Source organism: Moschus berezovskii, chromosome 1 (assembly GCF_049115385.1).
Source record: "Moschus berezovskii isolate FMDL1 chromosome 1, NW_MosBer_1.0, whole genome shotgun sequence".
Taxonomy (NCBI): Eukaryota; Metazoa; Chordata; class Mammalia; order Artiodactyla; family Moschidae; genus Moschus; species Moschus berezovskii.
In genome coordinates, this window is record NC_142460.1 from 77,026,237 (window position 1) to 77,050,726 (window position 24,490).

The 24,490-nt window shown below is 32.0% G+C and overlaps 1 protein-coding gene across 2 annotated transcripts in view; it reads left to right on the forward strand.

The window, feature by feature from the left end:
- The window catches only part of NECTIN3 (nectin cell adhesion molecule 3), a 148,907-nt gene that overhangs the window by 61,803 nt on the left and 62,614 nt on the right, over nt 1-24,490 (forward strand). The window contains exons 5-7 of one of the 2 annotated variants that reach the window (XM_055420900.2): nt 661-812; nt 19,468-19,606; nt 22,452-22,536. In XM_055420900.2, the coding sequence (XP_055276875.2) occupies nt 661-812; nt 19,468-19,606; nt 22,452-22,536 (376 nt within the window). Of the gene's footprint in view, nt 1-660; nt 813-7,761; nt 12,083-19,467; nt 19,607-22,451; nt 22,537-24,490 lie in introns of those variants that run through there. The other variant, XM_088836843.1, reaches the window with a different exon arrangement.

Genomic DNA, 24,490 nt, shown 5'->3' on the forward strand with positions numbered 1-24,490 from the left:
AGTATAAAAATCATTTTAAAAGAGTAATTATTGATAGCAAAGGTGCCTTGGTTTTTACTGTCACAGATGCCTATTTTATGAATAAAATTATTTTGTAAGAAGACCCTTGTTGGTGCCTTAGAAGTTAACCGTCTTTGGAGTACAGCGCAGTATAAATTTATTTGCTCAATATTAAATGTTACTCTTTAAATATGTTACAGAAGGTGCTAAAATATTATCATGTGCTAAAGTGATGACTTTCACTGTGAAAATGATAGATACATGTATGGATTCATAATTCACTGAGAATTATTTTAATTATTTTAAGACTATGGGTATGTTTTTAAATACTTCTAATTTTCCAGTTTTCTGAATATAATTCTTTAAAAATCAATAATTTTTTTCTTTCCTTCTCTCCTATTCCCTGTAATATGTTAGCCTAGCTTCACTTATATGAATTGATATTTTGAAAGAATGGGTGTTCTAAATGGGTGTTCTTTATCTGTTGGTTCATCTCGACTAAAATGAAAATTCATAACTTACATGCTTTTATTTAATAGTGATTTTTACCTAAAGGATGCTGATTCTTTCTCTAACAACTGGAAAGTGTAATATCTTACTTAAATAGTTGTCAATGAATAGAATCTGAAGGTATTTAATTTCATGCTTTTTAAAATCTAGGTTAGATGGACAGTGGCCTGATGGTTTATTGGCTTCAGACAATACTCTACATTTTGTCCATCCACTGACTTTCAATTATTCTGGTGTTTATGTCTGTAAAGTGACCAATTCACTTGGCCAAAGAAGTGATCAAAAGGTCATCTATATTTCAGGTAAGTTACTATCTACCCACAAAATGAGTTATGTAGATTATTTCTATAACAACAGTAATAACAATAACACTATGATGAAGGCAGTAATTTGTACTTGAGAAGATATATGTTCCTCAGTGTGAGGTTTTCCAAATAATCTAAAAGAGATGTGATAAAGTAACTCTACCTGAAATTCATATATAAAGTAGCATTCCATGACTTAAAAATTGTCAAAATGTCTACACAGTAAGTTCATATACATTTTAAGACCTATGCATATAGCTGATTTTTCAGTTATAATATTACATATAGTTCGTACCTTTCTAGATTCTTTTTCTTTATACCAAAAATAGTGGATTTTTTGTTTGCTTTTGGCAGCTATTCTGCACACAAGTGTCTTTAATGAATAAAATATCCGTTTTGATGACCTTTCTTATTAAATATCATTGTCACTCAATATGAGATTATGCCTTATAGAGTTACTAAGAGGTGAAGTGGGCATGCTACTGAAAGTGTGCCAATGAAATAAAATTTAAGATGTTTTTTCTCGTTGGTCCATAAGCCACTAAGAACTTAGATTTTATGCATTTCGTTTGTTTCGCTGTGAATGTTTTCATCAGTTTGAGTATAAATTTAGGTTTTTACAAAACATAGTTGGAGCTAAAAATATATTTTTCCTGGGTGTGGCTATAAATAATTATCAATGGGATGCTTATTTATAAAGATTATATAAATATTTTAAGCATCTCCTTGACTATAAGAATGTAGTAATATTTATTTCTAACAAATGGAAAATGAGAGGAAAAAGGAAGAGAACCTTGAAAAATACAGGTTTGTATAGTAATTTGATACTAGGTATTAAGAGTTTTATCTCTGTTCAGTCTAAAACTAAATTTTTAAAAATTGAACTATACTTAATTTACAATGTTTCGAGCGTACAGCAAAGTGATTCAGTTTTATATATGTACATATATATATTATTTTTCAGATTCTTTCGCATGATTTTAGAGAAATTTTAAGCTTGCATTAATGTCACATTCTTTGTCCTCTGTGATCTCTTAATCTAAGAAACCATTCCCCATATTATTTTGCATGGTATTTATCACAGTTTGTAGCTGTATACTTCCTTATTTACCTATTATCTGTCCTCATATTTAAACAATCTGTGTTTGCTTTATTACTGTATTCTTAGCACTTAGTGCCTGGCACATGGTAGGGACACAAGTATTTTTTTCTTGCATTTATCTCACAAGCAGATTAGAGTTCTGTGCATCTGTAGCTAGTCTTTCCTGCCAGTAGCAGTGCTTTGATATAAATCTATTATTATAGTCTCTTTCTTCCCTTAGAGGTTTTTTGTTATGAAAAGAACTTTGAAGCCACAGGAAATCCATATTTAAAATGTAGTTACCTAAGGACTGCATATTGACTATTTCTGTTGTACACAATTTGGTATGGGATATTACTTATAAATCCTAGGCTCAATGTGTTCTAATTTTGTAATCATTTAAATATCAGGGCTCAATTTTAGTGTCTTATCAATTGGTGATTTGCCAGATTTATATCATTGGTGTTCAAGGTCCATTTCCCAGTACGGCTTGCTTGTGTGTCCCACTGTCTATTTGTGATCATTAACCCCTTATGGGGGCTTCAGCGGTGGCACTAGAGCTAAAGAACCTGCCTGCTAATGCAGGGGACGTAAGAGATGTGGGTTCGATCGCTGGATTGGGAAGATCATCTGTAGGAGGACATGGCAACCCATTCCAGTTTCCTACCTGGAAAATCCCGTGGTCAGAGGAACCTGCCTGGGTATAGTCCATAGTGTCACAGAGTCTTACACAACTGAAGCTACTTAGCACACACACACAACCCTTTATATGTAGAAGTATAATTTGCATTCAAAACTGAGTTCCTCATCTTTCTTATGCCTTTTGCCATGAAATCTCTTCCTCTAGTAGTCTTTGTCTTTTAGTTATTGGTATCTCTGTCAGTACGTTTGCTCAGGGCATGAAATCCTTGATACTTATTCTTGATTTTGATTTTTTTTTTTCTCATACCACACCCCATCCATCCACAAATTGGTCTGAACTCTCATTATGTTATATACAGTTCAGTTCAGTTCAGTTCAGTCGCTCAGTTGTGTCCGACTCTCCGCGACCCCATGAATCACAGCACGCCAGGCCTCCCTGTCCATCACCAACTCCCGGAGTTCACCCAAACTCATGTCCACAGAGCCGGTGATGCCATCCAGCCATCTCATTCTCGGTCGTCCCCTTCTCCTCCCACCCTCAACCTTTCCCAGCATCAGAGTCTTTTCCAGTGAGTCAACTTGTCGCATGAGGTGGCCAGAGTATTGCAGTTTCAGCTTTAGCATCAGTCCTTCCAATGAACACCCAGGATCGATATCCCTTAGAATGGACTGGTTGGATCTCCTTGCGGTACAAGGGACTCTCAAGAGTCTTCTCCAACACCACAGTTCAAAAGCATCAATTCTTCAGCGATCAGCTTATACAAAACCTTACCAATTTTCTACTTCCTTTGCCAGTATTCTGGCACAAACCATCAGCAACCCTTGCTTCTGTGTAGAAAAGTCATTTAATATTCTTACTCTTCAGCCTTTCATCAACTGAGCAGCCAGATTAACCCTTTTAAAGGGCATGCCAGATCACGTCAGTCCTCTATTCCAAACTTTCCAGGGACTTCCCATTTTTGCCCACAGTGAAAACCAGATGTTTATAGTGATTTGTGAGCTCTGTACATGTTCAGTTCAGTTCAGTTCAGTCGTTCAGTCGTGTCCAACTCTTTTTGACCCCATGAATCACAGTGAGTCAACTCGTCACATGAGGTGGCCAAAGTATTGGAGTTTCAGCTTTAGCATCAGTCCTTCTAATGAACACCCAGGATCGATCTCCCTTAGAATGGACTGGTTGGCTCTCCTTGGTGCTAGATTATCTTTTAGAGCTCACCTCTTATTATAGCGCTTGCTTGCTTGGCTTCAGTCATAGCGGCCAATTTGCTGTTTTTGAACACAATAGGTACATTTCAGAGTCACTGAGAATACTCTTCAGATATCTTTTTACCTCTTTCCCTCACTTCCTTTTGTTTGCTCATATATCACCTTCACAACTGTATTTAAAATTGAAACTCCTCTCTTCTCACCCCTTTACTACTGTCTGTCTTTCATCTCTCTGCCTTATTTTTTTCTCTGTGGTACATATTACCATGTGATAGACTATATATTAGGTTTTATTTATATGCGTGCCTGTTTTTATCTCCACTGGAACATATGTTCTTGAAGGCAAGATTTTTTCTGCTTTAAGCAATACTATATTCTCACCAATTGCAGCAATATTTAACACATAACAAGTGTTCAGTAAACTTTTGTTGCATGCATGAATACATTTAAGAAGAAAGCAATCAGGAAAGAATAAAAAATTCAGAATCTGCATTTATGTAATTTTATTTTCCTTGACAGAAGTCCTAATGTAACACTTTACATATTTTAAAATCAACTTCTACCAAGTCTTATAAGAGTGGAAACAACATTTTGAGTAAATATGAAAAATCAGATTAATTACCACTAAATACTTAAGAAAAAGATGGCATGATATGAGATGGTTTTCTTTAAGTAATCATCAGGAATTAGACTTTACTTTTCTATCCATAGTCTTTAATACAGTATACCATACTGAATTTAGTTAACTCCTTTAAGAGCTTCTTAGTTATATCTAGTATCCTATATATAAATTGCCTTTCCAAAATGGCTATTAAGGTCTACTAGTAGCCTTTTATCGTAATAAAAGGCCATAACTTACACAATGAATGATCAGAAAGTCTTTTTTTTTTATTGTGAGTTATATGTTGTTGTTTTCCTCCAGGCCAACATTTTTATCTCAATAATAAGATTTGTATTTTAAAATTTCATTACTGATTTTTTAAAATATTTGTAAAATGAGTATATCATATGACTAGAGACTAAAAGGTAACCCAGAACAAAATAGAATTATTAGCTCTGAGAGAAGTTATTTGAAATTTTGTTATACATTTTCCCACATTGGCATAATTTTTGTATATTCAGGATCCAAGATTGCAATATACAACTTTAGTTATTACTCATCATGGTACAATGACTCTGTCCAATACTAACAGACTGCCTAAAATTGTGCTTTTCTAGTTGCTTTTGATGTGGGTTTTTTCTCCTGATATGTCTTACTTCTCTGAGAATTTTCATGTATCACTTTAAGTTCCCTCATGCCTTAAAAAAATCAAAGCATATTCCCATGCAGATCTTGAATTTCAAATCAAATTTATTTGATCCAGACATATTAAACACACTTAACTTAGCAGTCCTTAAATTTTAATGTTGATAGATTTTGTTTATTTAACAATTTATATAGTCTGAAAGAAAAAGGAGCCAATTCATTCCATTTTTAACATAGTAATTATTAGGCTAAAAGATACTTATGGCTACAGAGGTTTTGCTGGACTATTTGTCTTCCAGTTTGGCAGGACTCAATTCGTTTTAAAAGGGAAGTTGAGAAGTTGGATATGGATAACTCAGAATCTACTAGTTTATTACATTTGTTATACATTTATTTACCACATTTAGCAAAGAATATTAAACTGCATTAATACAGAATGCTGTTGGGAAGGATTTCTAAATCTTGATAAATAAGTAGCTGTTAGTTGCTTCATTTCATAAATATGACTCTTACAGTAATTATCCTGGAGTAGAGCAGAATTTTAAAGCAAGAATAAATGTCTCATGTGAATCATCATATGTCTGTTGCTTAAGATACAAAATATAAAGTTTAGTAAAAGTCCCTTTTTCATAGGATTTATTGACAGGCTATTCTAGTTGAGGAGGAGATGGTAGGTTAAAAAAAATTTCTAGAACCACTGACTAAATTAGATTTTTAAGTAGATTTTTTTTGTGGGGGATGTTACTGGTTTTTCTTGTAGTTAGATTTTCTGAAAGCTGTATTTTGTTAAATCTCAATTAAATAAACAGTAGATGTCCATTTGTGTTCACATAAAGAACATTGCAAGTAGAAATAAATGTTGGTGATTTTTTAAAGAATACTTCATAAAAATGTACAGTTACATATCTTATGTTTGGTGATAACTTAGGTGTACTATTCTGAGAAAAATACCATTTCATTAAGAGCTATCACAAACCTAGAATTTTAAATCATTAATTAGGTAATTTGTGTTTTTGTTTAAACATGCTGATGCCCGTTTATTATAATACTTTTTTCTTTGGTAATCATTATAAAGACAACATTGAATACGTAAAACTTTTCCATTAGCCCTCTTCAGAAAATACATGAGTTATCTTATAAATGATTAATTTTTAATATCATGGTTCTGTGAGGTTGGATTGGGTTATATGAGGCTTTACTACTTTTACTACTTATATAGTGGAAATGATCCTACTGTTCCACAATTTTAAGATTGAATTTGTTCAGCTAGTGATTATGTTCTCACAAATTAAAACTCCTCTTTGATTCACTTACATATACTATGATAAATAATATTCACTTCAAGGTTCTTGACTGGATTGCCTGTTATATTGGTTTACACTCATAGGAAATTACTTATAATGTACTTGTTACATTTTATACTGTACTTGCTAAATTTTTACCACATTCTGTACATATGGCATTCCGTGATGAAACCTGTTTCAGTAAGTATTTTTCTTTAGCTTGTAATTTTAGAATAACTTACCCCATGTAGATTTAGTATTTTTCTAACAATCACTTTAAAAATTCTGTCAGTACCACTCATTTAAAAAATAATTATAGGAGATTATCATTTGGATCATTTTTTTATCAATGAAGAAATTCAAGAATTTTAAACTCATCCTTTCTTCAAACTCTAGAATTTTGTGTAACATGATCTGCAAATACCACTTAATTGATAATTAACCAATCTTTATTTTTTACTATTTATGTTTAGTTGCTTTTTAATATTAATGGCTATTTACTCTGTAATCTAATGGCAATACACAGGGTCATTTGCATCTAATATTTAAGTATCATTAGAATGTTCTCTCTAAAATATTAGCTGCTCTTTTTGAGACTCCATCCTAAAGCAATGTGACATTGAATTTTGCAGATATGGTTGAAATTTCTCAAATTTCCTCAATGTTCAGATATCTTACCCATGGGATATAGACATGATGATATTTTTATAACACTTTATAACATGTTTTTTCTTTGTCTATTAGTCTCATTTGATAATAGCCCATGATTGGCTAACATAGTATAAATATGTACTTTTTATTTTTTTAAATCACTAAATAATGGTATATACTACATACATGCTTCTAAAATTTAAAGCATTTTCTTTATTTAAGGAAAATATTTTTGAGAGAATTATTAAGCCAACAGCTTATACTACGGCCACTTAACAATCTATAGTTTTTCATTCTTTTAAAGATAAGTTCACCTCTTAATAAAGATTAACTTTATTAGGTAAAGATGGATATTAAGAAAATACACTTGAATTTTTTTCATTCTTTTACTTTATTATTCTGTTATTTCCTTATGCTACTGTACTGGCTAAGAAAATGTACATTTGAATAATTTAATTTTTTGATAATGATAATTCTTAAGCCAGCTGTATAGTGTGTATATATATATAACATTTAAATAATACTCATTTAAAAAAATATTTTTCTTAGAGTACAGTATTGTGCTTAAACTTGGAATAGAAAATTTAGGATTTGCACCATGCATAATTTTTCACTTCCCTTATGTGATTGGTAACTGACTTAGTGTCAGTTTTGTTATTTAAAAAATACATATATAGAAGTATCACTACCCTCTGATCTTAAATTAAGAATGAAAAACTATTGTTACTATGAATATATTTTCATTAACTGTGCTGTCTTTTCAACTTGCTGCTGAATCAGCCTGCATTGACATTCTTTGCCTTTCTGTGTCTTGTCTATCTTTACTTTTTCCATTAGATCCTCCTACTACTACCACCCTTCAGCCTACAATTCAGTGGCATCCCTCAACTGCTGACTTCGAGGATCTAGCAACAGAACCAAAAAAATTGCCCTTCCCATTGTCAACTTTGGCAACAATTAAGGATGACACAATCGGCACGATCATTGCTAGTGTAGTGGGTGGGGCTCTCTTCATAGTACTTGTAAGTGTTTTGGCTGGAATATTCTGCTATAGGAGAAGACGGACGTTTCGTGGAGACTACTTTGCCAAGAACTACATTCCACCATCGGATATGCAAAAAGAATCACAAATAGATGTTCTTCAGCAAGATGAGCTTGATTCTTACCCAGACAGTGTAAAAAAAGAAAACAAAAATCCAGTGAACAATCTAATACGGAAAGACTATTTAGAAGAGCCTGAAAAAACGCAGTGGAACAATGTAGAAAATCTCAATAGGTTTGAAAGACCAATGGATTATTATGAAGATCTAAAAATGGGAATGAAGTTCGTCAGTGATGAACAGTATGACGAAAATGAAGATGACTTAGTTTCACATGTAGATGGTTCCGTAATTTCCAGAAGGGAGTGGTATGTTTAGCAACCACTAAATATGACTTAGTGTACAATGTTTCATTCATACTAGTTGATCATTTTCAGATTGTTCATACTTTTTCTTGGGGAAGAATAAGCTTTTTCAACTTGATTTTCAAGCTTACTTTTTATATTCTGATTTGACAAATGGAAATGTAAAATCTGGGTTCAATGTATCTGAGCTGCTTTACATTTTTTTTTCAATGCTATACTACTGTCTCAAGATTTAAATTTTAATGCAGAGTACTTTATTGGTCTGAGGCACACAGGTAAGAAGAAATGTCAACATTAAATGTATGACTTTTTGGTACAAAAATTAAAAGAAACAAAAAAAAAGGAAACTACCTTGGCATTGTGTATTAAATGTTTACCTAAGACTTACATAATCTCAAGTATAATGTTTGTTGAACATATACCTCTCAAAATTTATCACCACTAAATGATATTACATCTAAATTGACTATAAAACTAATTCAAGAAATGTTTATATATATTTTTAGTATACAAAAAATTCAGCCTGATGAAACACCTTTTCTTTTCAAACTTTGTTTTCTGTGTTTCTATACAAATGGAATCTTTACCTCTGCATTTTAATGAGCCTTGCCATAATTACTGTAGAGTGGCTTTTCAAAGGTATTTTGTTGCACTAAAAACTGTGGTAGTAAACTCAGTGAACATGATGTGTGGAAGAGCATAATTAGCTGATCAATATTTTTGTCCAAAATACATTTAAGAGTAATAAAAATATGCCTTTTAAACATGATAATTATTACAATTTTTTTTCATCTCTGGAGGACAATGCTTATATTGTCATGCGAACGTTGGTACATGAAGTGGTAGTTTTGTTTTAATGCTTTATGTGCTAAATATAAGAATAATAATGAGAAGATGGTACATAGTTTAATAGAGTGTAGAGAGGGCATTTCACTGTGTGGAGAACCATGTAAACAAGCAAACAAGCATTGGAGTACCATTTTTTTAAAAATGAGATGTTTCAGACAAGAATCTGTGCAAAGAATGTGGTAGACCACCTTGTTTTAGTCATTTATTATTGATGTTGTTCAAACGGGTAAATATATATATGAAAAAATAGAATAAACTTGGAAATTTGAGATTTAACAAGAAAAAAATCTTAGTTATAGAACCAGTCACTAACACTTGCTGATGGATGTTGTCAAACCATCCCCTCTTTTCTCCTAAATGTTTGTATGTGTTTCAAGATTTTTGTTTTTCCAATTAAAACTGGAAACATCATGAGGTTTTTTGTTTTGATTTTTACATAATTAAGTTTATTCTTTCCAAAAATCATGCATCTTTTGCAAAGGAAATCTTTCCTAAATCTTCAAATGTGGATCTTCTTTGTGAGGTAATTAAATTGCTTCTGCAGTGGGATTCTATACAACTCTAATCATGACACTATTTTGTAACCTGTAGAATATGTTTTTCCTGTTGATGATTCATTTGAAAAAAGGACTGTAGAATTGCCTTTAAGTGTTTTGCCGTGGAATTGAAATAGAAGTTAGTAGGAGAACCCTAAATTGACTTATTTTATTAATAAAGACAAAGTAGTTACTTTTTTTTTTGCCTTCTCAACCTACCCCTTCTCAATCCTCATCAGATCCAAAAAAATATGTTTTTATAAGGCAAAGTTCTAACATGTTCATAGAATTTTGCAAATAGTGAAGGCTTTAATCTCAATGATTATACCTTAGTTTAACTAGCAGTATTTTGTGGAAGTTTGAAATCTATTTTCTTTCTCTCCCTGAAACACTTAGTATAACAGTAAAGTATTGGTTAAGGATACAATTACGTAAAATTCGCTGATGTCTTGTTGAAAATATTTGTTTTAAATATAGCTTACCACTGACAAATATTAAGACTCTTTGATCCAAATCATTGGAAGAAAAACTTTCTTGATAATACTCTATGATTGAAGTGACTTTTAATTTAAATGTTAGCAATGATATGGCCATAGAAAGATGAGTCTAAAGCTTTTTTTCTTTGGAAGATGTGAACTTGTGCCCTTTTTGATCAAAATCTCATCTTTGGAACAGTGATTTGAAGTGCTGTATGAATTTGAGAAAAGTAATCCCATTTAGAATATCATACAAATTTCTATTTGAGTCTGATCTAAAGGAAGTTAGCAGTGTTTCAGGAGCTGTATTTTAAAAGTATAAATATCTACTTAGTGATCGTGAATTTCCTTTTAAATTGTGGTCATTGTGTGGTTAGGGCTTTTTGTTTGTTTAGTTTTTGCTGGTTCGTTTTGTTTTTGGCAGTAGAGGGTGACGTGGAAAACTGCAAGTGAGTATTTGATATATTCTGTATCCTTAATCCAAAGCATTTGGCAAGCTCAAAGACTTCAGAATTTTAAGAATCTGCTACTAATGCTTAAGACTTTCTGAAGCATTGCACTGTTGTTTATTAGAACTTTGTGTATGTTTACTGTGCATAGAGACTCTTTTGTAAACATAGTCATATTAATAAACATTTTGTTATTTTAATTTTGAATATCAGTAATGTACACAGCTGACTGATGAGTTGAACTCCTACTCTCTTCTTCAGAAAGATGGCAGAATAATTTTACTGTATTTTGGCCATGTTTATATTTATTACCTTTATATTTGGGCTGGTTTTTCATTTTTGTATTCACTTTAGAGTTTTCTTTCACACTGGTTAAAATACTTGTACAGTGGAGATTAATTCAACTTGTTTTCCCTTTCTTTCCATTTTTTTTGAAATGTCTTGAAACTTAATAGGATAGGGGTTAACTTTAAAAGTGATAATTGAGAAGTGCTTTATAGTTGAAAGATTTAGTATTTTACCATGTGCCTGAAAGATTTCCATTTGATAAGTCTAACATTGAAGAACTCGTTAAGTTTTTTCAGTAGTCGTCTTGCTTCTGATAGCCATAAAAACATTGATAGCCAAAAAACATAGGAAAGTTTTATGATGGTATCCCTGGCTGAATGTTTAGCACAAGAGGCTGTAGGAAGTATAATGTATATGTGCAAAAATTGAGAGAAATGTAGCAATATTAGATGTGAAAACATCTGATTTGAGTTTGATTTTGCTTTTGGTAAATACTGCTAAAAACAAAAGTATGAACAATAAGTTATTAATGTGTGGAAGTAATCAATGTAAAGTATAAGAAAGAAATGGTACCCATATTGATTTTTTTAATTTTAACGGGAATTATTTACAGATTGAATTGTTTTTCTTATTTACTTGTTGATGTATCATCCATAAAAAGCTCCTTTCTCAAATTTTTGGTATGTTGGGATATATTTAATTTTGATTTGTACCAGGGATTTTTTTTTTATCAAGTTACTTATCCGGTGGTAGCCCCAATAGCTGCGCAATGAATCTTTAAATAAAAGTTTTTTAAAAAAATTCTTTAGAGGCATATTTCTGTAACAAGCCTATGGTTATGGATTACCTTCTTTGTCCCCAGAGAGAGAGAGAGAGAGTGTGTGTGTTTGTGTGTGTGTGTCTCTGTAACGTAGTTCCCTTTAATTAATGATGTTTTGTGGAATTAGAAATGAATTTAATTTCTCTTTCCAAACAAAATCATACCAGGTTAAGGATACAGTTAAATTTGAGGAACCATTTGGGTATGTTAACCATTATAAAATTTACTTTTAATTAATCATAGAATTCCTATCTCATACATACATATAATCAGTAACATTCCCCACAGTCATAAATTGTCTTATCTCTTTAGCCCTAGCAGTTAAAATGTTTTAAGTGTTTCGCTGTGACTTTGAAATCAGTTTTTTACATATTAACTCTCAGTTTGGGATTAACAAATTCCGTAAGATATTATTTAAGTTGGTATTTAGTGTTTTTACCTTACAGCTTATTAGCTGCTTCAAGTAGGAATAACATTGATTCTTATTCTTCTTCTTGTTCCTTATTTCTGACCTTTATAATACAGGGACTCCCTGGCAAGCCAGTGGTTTAGACTCTGCTTCTATTTCAGAGGACTTGAGTTCAGTCCTTGAACTAAGATTGCACATGCCCTCAACATGCTGCATGGTGTAGACAAAAAAAATAAAATAAAAATTAAAAACTTGAAAGCCTAAAATATTTAAACTAAAATAAAATTATGATATACTTTTCCTCTAAACTTTAAATTATTTTAGAGCAAGCAGCACAGTTTTTTTCCCCTCCAAATAACATACAGTTTGACTGGATTAAGTTTGATTTCATTCTTAAAAATTCATGCACAAAAGAATCATTGAGTAGTGTACAAAATATACCAACTTCTCTGTTTGTAGATTGTTTCTATTAATGCATTTGTTTTCTTCTGTTATATTCCAATAAGCACTGTTTTTTCAAAAAGAGTATCTACTTTGAATTGAGTAGTGATAGATTTCCATCAAGAGCTTAAAACCAAGAATTGCTTACAAAAGCTTTTGCTATATACCTACGCTTGGGGCCATTTCTTTTTTTAAACCTTGATAATAGTTTTATCATGTTCATTTCAGTTTTGAAGGATAAAACGATTCAGTTTTGTGATGTTTTATTTCACTCGCCTTGGGTTGGCCACAAAGTTCGTTTATATTTTTCTGTAAAATGTTACAGAAAAAACGAGAATGAACTTTTGACCAAATAGCTGTTTATTCTGAATGGGCACTGTGGATGAAACCTAGTGAAAGTATAAGTATAAAGTGTGTGTGTGTGTGTGTGTGTGTATATATATATATATGTATATGTATATATATATAAAGTATAAGTTATTCTCAAAACTTGAGACTAATTTAAGACCTCATTCCCTTTCATGCATAATATTTCTATATAGACATGATACCCTAATGTTCACAGTCTCAGTTATGAGAAATATCTCAGGAAAAACCTAGTCTTGAAGGGACAGTTTGATCTAAAGGAGGTAACAAAACCTAGAGGCTTTGACTTTTTTAAAAAGTTATTAAAATATGCAAAAGTAAGACAGAATAAAGAAATGAATGTTCATGTACCTGCTTCAGTTATTGTCCATTCATGGTCAGTCTTGTTTTATTTAAACTCCTGTCTGCATAATCCCTCCTTCCATTATTATTAGTTCATCTGTAAGTATGTCAGTCTGTAACTTGAAAGATAAGGAGCATTTAGAAAAAGTAATCACAGATTCACTACTCTACTGAAATCATTCCTAATATCAAGTATCCAGTTACTATTCAAATTTCTAATCATCTCTTTTTGCAGTGTTAGCTAGTAACCAAATATGATCCATACATTGGTTGGTTGAAATGTCTTTTAATCTGTGTGTTCTTTATGTGCTGTTCCCCACTCCCACACTTCTCCCATGCAATTTTTTGGGAAGAAACAACTTGATTTGTCCTGCAGTTTTCCAGTTTGGATTGTGCCAGTTGTTTGCACCTCTTGCTTGCATCTCTTGACAGATCTAGAGCCTTGATAAGATTAATGTTTAATTTTTGGGAGCAAGGTTACTTAAGTTGTGGTATGTTCCTCTATCAGGCACATAGTACCTGGTTTTCTGCAATATTAGCAGCAATTTGATTCTCAAAGCCTAGACTTACTGACAGGGAACCAATGTAACATCTAGATCTACTAATTCTGTGTTTTACCATACCATGTACTTTGATGTCTTAGTGACTATGTTCATGCTGCTCCTTTGACCTGAAATTCCGTTTCCTCCCTTTGCCATCCTGGGAAATCAGTCTGTATTCAAGGTCCAGTTCAAATTATAGCTTAATGAAACTTTTCCCTTCAGAGTTAATAACTGCTTTTCCTAATTCTTTTTTATCAACTTATATCTCCTCTACTATAATATCACATTATTCTAGTTATTATCTATCTTCTCTAGATCAGTAGTCTTCAACTGAAACTTGACTGTACCTATCAGTTAAGAATTTGTATGTACTCCTCATATATGGAGTTTATAAATTATGTGTGCTACCATAAAAGTTTGCTATATGCATTATAAAATATTCAAAAGTGAAAATTTTTAAATTTGATAAAGTAACATTCTTAAAAGATTAATTATTTTCACTAAAAGAGGAATCTTTGAGTAAATATAATCATACCTCATTTTGAAAGTTAAATTTTTTCCTCACTAAAACGTTTCTGAGAAAAGCCGTATGATTGAATGTGCTTCATTTGTTTTTTCATCTTGGTTTTACACTTTTTGATTCAGTGATTAAAAGTTTTAAGTCCATGTTGAGTATATTTTCACACTGGTTTTTATATATGAAAGCTCAGTTACCTCTTGGAAACAAGTAGATTCAAATGAAAGATGTATATTTTTAGGGACCTTAACAGTTTTCATCCCAACTACTGTTTTTAGCGCTCGTCTTCATGTTCATGATGTTTGGTTTTTCAGTGTCAATGCTAATCACCCTCACATTAGCTATTTCCTCATGGTATGGGTTTAGCATGAGGTTTGTTGTTAAAGAAGAGTGAGTATAAATTTATATTTTATTTGGTTCCTAATTATTTTATCTGAGGGGAGCTTGATTTGTCACATCTAATTAGGTTGCCATGGTTTTATTTCATAATCTAAAATGCAGTTTAGGTGTTAGGAGTAAGATATTTGCATTGCCATTTTGGAGGATTTTGTTTTATTATTTGTGCCAATGTTATTGGTGTTCATTCTGTAAATTCTTTGCAGAAATGACATTTACCAGGAATAAATGTTTACTAGTATATAACATGGGTTAGTGCTGATACCCTCACTTGGTTTATGAGTCAGATATTCACTAGTCACATAGAGCAACCATGTCATGCCTCCTTTACATTTTTGATTTTTTGTTAAATCTAGATAAAATTTTAGTTCAGCTGAGCTCCCATATGTCATAATATGTCTGTCACAAGATGCAGACTATGATGACGGGGACAACCAAGTGAAGATGTAACTGTCTAATTCGGGACTGTCCACACTCCCCATAGGGTATTTTGGGTGCCCTGTGTGGCAGGGTGCCACCTGATGCATGGACCTACTAGGGTTACCAGTGCCAATCCATGTTAGTACAATGCTAATTTTTATTAAATGCCTTCTCCCTCTCTTTTATTTTTAGCTAAGTGATCATTTCTTTCTATACTTCATTGGAAAATAAATAATTTTATGGATTCTCCAACACTGTTTTGAGGATTTTGTTTCCTATTGAGAGGGACTGTAAAAGTTTCCCTCTCATTCCTAGCACTTAGAACAAGACCTGACACACATTAGGTTACTATTGGTAATTTGTTGGATGAAAATCTAAGGAGATTTTGGGTCAGGAAAACCTCCTGATCCAAATAGAGGACCTTCATTAAAAAGTAGTGAGAAATATATGGATGGATATAGAGGCTTATATGTCATATTGAAAAGTATCAAAAGGGCTTTTTGTGAAAAGTGAGAGTGGGGCATATTTATGGGGAAATTGGTAATACAGTGACATGTAGTGTGGGAATATTTATGTATTTTAAACCCAAATAAAAGTTAGGAAGATAAGTTTGTAGAGTATCATATTAAGATATGAATCAGTTGATGGATTACATAAGTTTTGGTGAAGGAAATAGGGATGAAACTTAACATTTCAATTCATTGTTAAGATTTGGTGTTTTAACATAAGTATAATAAGGGGCTATAGATTTCTATATTCATTTTAAAATGGTTTTAGCAAATTGCCAGAAACACATATTTTAGTCTATAGAATAGTATTTAACTTTTCAAAACTATAAAAGTGCCTCAGTTTCAGATGTGAATTAAGTGAGCACATGTTTGAATAGCTTTTATGTACGTTTTATTCACTTATATCAGTGATAATATGGACTTTAGTTCAATTTAATATCTGTAATATTTATGTATATTTTTCAAAAAATAAAGTTATTTGTAACTGATTTTTGACAGTTTTCTCCATAAGATAAATATATGATGTCTTTATATTTCTATGGATAGTATACTTCGGTTGTACTGAGAAAAGGTATTTGTCTGTTTTTGGAGGTGGTTTCCAATGTATATGGATTCATAAGCTGCCATGATAACAGAATATGTTCTTTTGGGAGACATGCACCAATCCTTTAATGCTAAATATTTGAATGTTTGTCTTTTTGTTTTCTGCTGCTTATAAACGTAAAATTAGATTTAGTAGAACATCTCCTTAAGTGATGGTAAGGTAATGTTGCTTCATGTGAATCACTCAGTAAACTAGTGTGATGTTTAAAAATGCCAAATTTTTATATATTTGCTTACTTAATGTTTTTTTCTTCTGGTTTTGTTGGAGTGTAGAGACTGTGTAGATTATGTGGGCAGGGATATGGGGAGTCAGTTTTGGGGCTAAATTCTCAAATTTTGTCAAAAATCTTTGACTTGAATGCAAGAAACTTCAGCTTTTCATTTACATTTCATACTAGTGTTCATCACCTGTTAATACCTTTAAAATCTTAATGCTCTTAAATGTATTATTTCTTCTTTTCTTAATTAAAGATTTGAAGAATTGACAAATCAAAAAGGAAACATGAAATTATGGCATGTATGTACTTGACATAATTAGTTTGCCTGTGTGGAGTAGGGTATCCAGTTGGTAAATGTATTCATACCTAACTTTTCTTCCACTTTCTTATTTTAGCACTTACTAGCCTGTTCTGATACTAAGAAGAGGTGTGCAAAAAGTTGTTAGACATGATTAAAGAATGACGGGAACCAGGTGAAATAAATATGCTCAAATATTTATTGAGATAGAAGAGTGATGGTATACATATAGTCAACTCTCAGTTACAGAAGTCTAAAGCTTGAAATTAGAGAACTAGTAGGACAGAATTAGATAAGTAGACCATAATTTAAATATTTAAAGAATAGTATCAATTTAGACTTCGGAATTAACTTCAGGATATTAAAAATAGTACATTTTCGGAATTAGGATATTAAAAGTCTGATTTTGTTTTATTACAAAGCACTACCAATTCTTGTAGGAGATGTGAGGTTTGATGAATTTATAATGATGTGTACCTTGAAAATCTTAATTTGGACTAATTACATTCAAAAAGTAACCTGGTTGTTTGAAAAATAATTTCAGAAGTATTACTATAAATATGGTATAACTTTGTTATTATCAAAGTAAGAACACTCAAATTTAAATTCTCCATACTTGGGCAAAAGTGATAGGGTCACTTTACTCCTTAGGAAAAGAAAAACTTCTCTTAAAGGGAAACTTTAGACTAGTGTGAAATAGGTAGCATACTTGACATATGGGGATTTAAAAAAAATTTTGCCTCTGACAAGGTGTATGATGTTGGTCAAATAACCTTTGCATTGTAATCTTAAAAGGTTTCATTTGGCCTGTTGTTAAAACCTGAATACGAAACTATAATTTATACGGTGGGAAAAAGTGATAGTATAGATGAGAAGATTAGCTCTAAATTATCCCAAGTCTCTTCTACGTTTTTAAAAGCAGAGTATATTTGGCTTGGTTTTCAAATTTTTTTCTCATGTAGCACATATTCAAATGAAATTAGTACTGGTTAGAGATACGAGCAGCAATGAATGATGAACCAGGTATGTATTAGCAAATGAGGGTAACATTTTGAATGATGAAGCTGGTTATATTGTTTATAATAATTGTGTATTTTTAGCTTCTATTCAGTATTTGAGTTATTGTTGAAATTGTTTACTTGACATTCACTGGTATGAGATTTTTAGTCTAGAATAAAACTAATAAAATGACACATTAACAAACCCATGATGTTTGCTAGGAAATTTGTATAATTGGTAAAGAAGTGAAACATTCTTTTTAGCAATCTAAAACACCACATGACTCACATTTGATTAAAAACAATTGAAAAATACTCCTAAATACACTATATTTGGAAATACTATGATGGTAAGTAGGTGAAATATTTCAAAACTGATAGTGCTTTGATTCTATTTAAATCTGGAGTCCAGTAGTAAATATTTGAGGATGTGAACATTATCCTTACTTATGTATGTAAACATCAATTTAATTGAAGACAAAGAGCTCTTTATTTCCAAATAGGGGACCCAAAAGAAGAGATTATATTAGATGTTGCAAAAACCATTCTTTCCCCTAAAGGGCGTAGGGTAGGGTAGAGGTTTGTAACATGTCCTAACATGTTACCTGTGGTGTTCTCTCCTATTCATTGATTGAATGACCTTGGGCAGAACATTTAACTTTAGAACAGAAGTATCTTCATTTATAGAATGTTACTTAAATATCTTATTGGTTAGATAAACTGAGTATATTGAAGGTTTTTTGAAACTAATGGGTCATTCCTCAAAATTTAGTTATTGGGTATAATATGGCTGAAATTGTCAAAATAATACTTATACATAAGGATGGATGGTTTTGTCATATCCATAACACTTAACATTTGAAAATAATTTTAGTAAATTCTTTTACTTGGGAGTTCATAAAATAGGGTGGCTTTTTAAAAACAATTGTGTGAAATGCTAACTACTAAATATGCTTTTAAAATCCTTTCTTATAAAATTCTTATGATACAGCCTGGAAATGAGAAATTGGTATTCAGAAATTATATAGCGTGTAGCCAGGAGATAGGGAAGAATTTACATAATTTTGTAGTAGAGACACTATCTTAAAGTGTATTATGTATTAAATGTGTGTGTTAATTAAGGGAAGTTATCTGCAACAAGTACTGTTTTAGTCACATTTCTGTTTTAAAAGCTTAAATTTTGAAATGTCAGTTTTTGACTGTTTATTATTAGAGCTAAAGTATTTTCTGTTTTTTAGTGTTATTTTGCCCTTTCTTGAAGATTTTTGGTTTAATAGAATTTATTTTAATATAATAAAAGCTGAATTTGTGTTGGCTAACTCCATTAAAGCATGCTAAATATTTTTCATTTGTCATCTTTTAGAATAAGAAATTAGTTTTCATCTTCTTTTCTTTTTAAGACATTCTTTGCCCATAGACTATAGATTCACTCATTCATACATGACAGGGGGATGTTCTTTTCATAACTTTAAAAAAGTAGAGTTGGAGTACTAAGGTTACATCTTGCAAAGAGTGGGTTAGCATTAAAAAGTAACATCAAGTTTGGGGTCTTCTGAGCTTGTGGTTGGATTACATTCTTGCACGTTGTAGAAATCAGAGGACAGGAATTCAATAATTGTTTTTAGAATTGCATGAAAAACCTAATTTTTGTTGCTTTACAGATGTCCCATTTAGGCAGACCTCTTCTGTAGCTGTAGCTGGAGCTGTAATTGGAGCTGTCCTTGCCCTCTTCATCATTGCTATCTTTGTGACTGTGCTGTTGACTCCTCGAAAAAAGAGACCATCCTACCTTGACAAAGTGTAGGTAACTTTTTTTCTGGTGTTCAACTATGAATATTCAGTATGTGTCAGTCTTTATCATTACAGCTACTCATATGAAAAGTGTCTGAGGGATAGAAATAAAGATACTGTTAGGTATCTGTTAGATGGCTAGTTTTATCAGAAAGTCTCAAACTGCATCTTGGTAAATAAATAGTTGTAAGGGGCTATTAGAGACAAATATATTACCTTTTTTTTTTTTTCCTACAGTGTATCATGCATCTTTCCAAATGGTAGCATAATGACCGTTTATGTTGTCCTGCCTTCTGAATAAAGATGCAAGTCTTCAATGAAGTAGTTGAATGACAGATACAAAAGTCTTAGAAGTTTACTTCTTTAGATTGTATATGCCTGTCTTATGTATAGATATAACTTAACTTTCAGCTGCCTAAATACGTTGAGTTATAAAGTTTTTATCTTAAATTTGATTTTGGTGAATTACAAAATGTGCATCTTTTTTATTTAAAGAGAAAGGAATGTTTTGGCCCTAATCATTAGATAGAGTTATAGAAAAGAAATTGTACTTTGTTGTATAGTCAGAAGACTAATGTCCCAGTTCACTTAATTCCATCAGCAGCTTTTGTTACTGCGCCTGTGAAATGTAAATAATACTTTTCCTGCTTACCTCACATGGCTTTAATAAGAGTAGAGTAAGATGATGTTGTTTATGAACTGTGAAGTTCTATACAAATGGCATTATTTCTTGTATGGTTATTAATGTTTTTATATGAAGATATAAAGCTAGCTCTCAAAGAATGTATTCTGTCTTCATAAATGCTTTGTGTATGTCTTTGCCTCTCCAATCTGGCACAGAACACAAATCTTTTTGGGTTAAGAGCACCTAGGTGACCTGCTTACCTCATATAACTGTGATAAGAGTAGAATAAGATGATGTTCTTTATGAACTGTGAAGTTCTATGTAAATGGCATTATTTCTTGTGTGGTTATTAGTGTTCTTATATGAAGATATAAGGCTAGCTCTCAAAGAAAGTACTTCTGTCTTCATAAATGCTTTGTGTATGTCTTTGCCTCTCTAATCTGGCACAGTTAGAGCACGAATCTTTGGGGGTTAAGGGCACCTGGATATTAGTCTCAGCTCTATTACGATCAAGTTAATAGTATGACCAGGAATGAATCACCTCCATGAACCTTGGTTTTCTCACCTAAATGACTTATGGCACCTTGGAGCTATACATTTGCTGTAATTTTTATTGCATTAAAGGGAATAATTACTTTAAATAAAAGAACTATAAAAGTACTTCCAGTCTGTTACCTGTGAGACCGAATTTCTTTAATATTTTAAGAGTAACTAACTAGTTTGTGGTTAAATTCATATTGCTGAATTATCTCAAGCTTTTCTATAATTTCAAAAACATACTTTACTAGTAGGCTAGTAATACATATAATTTATTTTATTAATTGTTTGAATTCTAATCATTTAAAATATTATTTCATGACCACATTGAGAAGTTAAGACTACTGAGAATTTGTAATTACTTTGGCCCTATAGCTTTCGTGCTATTTATCTTTTAATACAGGTAAAATTTTATTTGATTTACTAATCTTAATTACTGAAAATTAGTTATCTGTGATCTTCAAAAGTAAGAGTCTGTATAAAAAGCTGCTTTGTAAAATGCAGAAAGCTACAAGATATTTTTAATTCTATTTTTGTTGTAATATAACAATTTAAAAATATATGAAAATACATTTTTTAGTAGATTAGGTCGTTTTGGCAAAGGTAAATGCATTCCCAAAGGATATAATAGTCTCTCTCTGTTTCAGGTGGCAAGATTTTATAATGGTTTGTAGATTGAAAATCTTTAATTTACATGATCAATGTTCAAGGGTGACCATGGCTTTTGAAAACTAATTTTAGAAATATTTCCAAAATGTAGTATAAACTTATTTTTTCATTACCATTTTGAGATACAGTCTTTTGTGTATGTATGCTAAGTTGCTTCAATCATGTCCTCCTCTTTGTGACCCTATGGACTGTAGCCTGCCAGGCTCCTGTCTGTATCCATGGAATTCTCAAGGCAAGGATACTGGAGTGGGTTGTCATGCCCTCCTGCATGGGATCTTCACAACCCAGGGATCGAACCCATGTCTCTCATGTCTCCTGAATTGGAAGGCGGGTTCTTTCCCAGTAGCACCTCCTGGAAAGCCCTAAGTCTTTCAAATCACTGTTATGACACTTTGGAGGAAAGTGTTTTCCATCATACAGTTGACTATTTTAAAATGTTGGTATGCATGGTCACATGTAAAAAATATGCAATACTTAATTAGTCATATACTAGTGCTATGCTTAGTCACTCAGTAATGTCCAACTCTTTGTGATTCCATGCACTGTAGCCTGCCAGGCTCCTCTGTCCATGGGGATTCTCCAGGCAAGAATACTGGAGGGGGTTGCCATGCCCTCCTCCAGGGGATCTTCCCAACCCAGGCATTGAACCCAGGTCTCCCGCATTGCAGGTGAATTCTTTACCAACTGAGCCACCAGGGAAGCCCAGTTATATACTAGATTGGTTGCTTAATAGCAGTTTTCAAAAAATGCTTCTATATGGGTTGCTTCTTTTTTTAAATTTTCGAAGAATTGTTTATTTCAGATTACTCCTAAACATTAGAACCTCTAAAGCTAGTTTACTTTTTTCCAAATATGATTAATGGAAATGTAAGAATTGAATTAAACATGTATACTAATACAAATATTAGTATGAGGAAAATATTCTCAAAACTTAAGAGAATTTTGATGGTTCCCCCTCCCCTTTTTTGTTGTTTTGTCTTTTGCGAAATGTGATAATCATATTTTTTTAACTTTTTCATGCAGGATCGACCTTCCACCCACACATAAACCACCTCCTATGTATGAAGAACAATCTCCCCCTTTGCCTCAGAAAGACTTTCTATATCAAGTAAGTATCCTTGAGTACACTTAAAATAAAATGAAATAAAATAAAAAATACGAAGTAGTGTTTGTTTCAAATTTTTCAGTATTTATTTCTAAATATTATTTAGTCATTATACATTAAGTATCATATAATAATTTCTGTGAAACACTCAAGGAATCAAATTTAATCTACAAATTGGATAAAAGAAGTTATGGTGGTATAGATAAAACAAATCAACACTGTATTAGGAGTACAAATTTTTGCTGATAGCCTATGACTGAAGACTTATTATTAATACAGTTTTATTGACATACAGATCTGTTATAAAATATGCATTTTACTATAAAATAAAAATTGAATTTTAAGGTTTAATATGTGATGGAGTGGTTTTTTTTCCTTGGTATATGTATTTTGTTTCTTTTCAGTATATGCAAGGTCTAAGGTTTTACTTTTATTTAGCAACAAAAGGTTTATATTCCAATTTAAAATATTGGGCATGAATATTGGGCCCCATTTTACACTGATGATAATTTAAATTTTCTCTTAGAATCAGTTTACAGATGTGAAAATACTGACTCAATCCTTCTGTCTTAGATTCTATATCTAAACTAATATGCTCTGCCTGGGAAAGTTTAAGCCAATGGAATGTTTGAATACTTTTATTCTTAAATTTTGGAGAAGGAAATCGCAACCCACTCCAGTATTCTTGCCTAGAGAATCCTTTGGACAGAGGAGCCTGGTCTGCTGTCCATGGGTCGCACAGAGTTGGACACGACTGAAGCAACTTTAATGCATGCATTCTTAATTTTAATATTTTTTGTTTCTTTCCTCTATCACCCATGGGACTCTAACCCCATATTGGAGTTTTATTACCTGAGAAACTATTCTGGAATATTTTTCTTCCAAAATATGTCCTATATCTTCAGCTTGAATAATGCAAATCATTTGCCCACCAATTAATTATTTAATTTGGAGGAAAAACTTAAAAGGAATATATGTTTAGATCTTCTCAGCTTCTGTTCCTTAGTCGACTGTCTAGTCGATCTACTGCCTGAGTGTGGGGCAGGGAGGAGCCTTTCACAGCATGTGCACTCACTGACAGTGGGCACCAGCTTTGTCATCTTGCACAACTTTGGTGTCCTAGAGAAGAAGGTGACCTATTTCAGAACTATTGTTTTCACACAAAGAGTACAGCTTCACATCTCCTTTGGCAAATGAATTAAATTGATAAGCAGTGTGAAATGTCAGCAAAGGACTTGGCTGGAGGTGTTGTTAACTGCTGCAGATGGATAGGATAGCCGCCTTCTTCCTTCTACAAAGCTGGAGGTTAACTGGAAGATTTCTCGGTTCAGGTGAGAGGATAATTTAAGAATATTGTTAGTAATTTTTAGTACAACCCTAATTGCGTGTAATTTTATTCTTGTCCATAAAATCACCTTATTATGTTACCTTTATTTCATATTTTCAAATTAAATATTTATAAAAGTTTATGAATTGAAGAAAATTACTTGGCACAGATCATGTGACCTGGTTTTAGTTAAGAAAATATAATTTCTATATATGTAAGTGCTGCTAAATAAATACAAAAGGAAGATTTTTCTTGGATGATTTGATAGTGGTACAGACTGAAATTTTTATCCTTGGAGTCAGAGAAAGCTTCCTGGATGGATCAGTTTGGAAGTAGGATTTTTGATGCATGTGATAAAATTACTCAGTTGTTGATTAGAATAAATTTTGTAATCACAGGCATAAATCTAGGTGGAAATGAACAGTTATGTGAAAGAGTAATGGAAATTTTAGAAAGGGAATTGGTGTGACAGCATCTGCATTAGATAACACTAGACTTTTGGAGTCAGAGACCACCTAGGATCACTGTGACTTTTTCCTCATCTGTAAAACTAAACAGGTGAGGATTGATTGTTTCCTTCTTCTATTAAATTGAGTCTATAAGATATTGCTAATAGTCAACTGGTTGCAT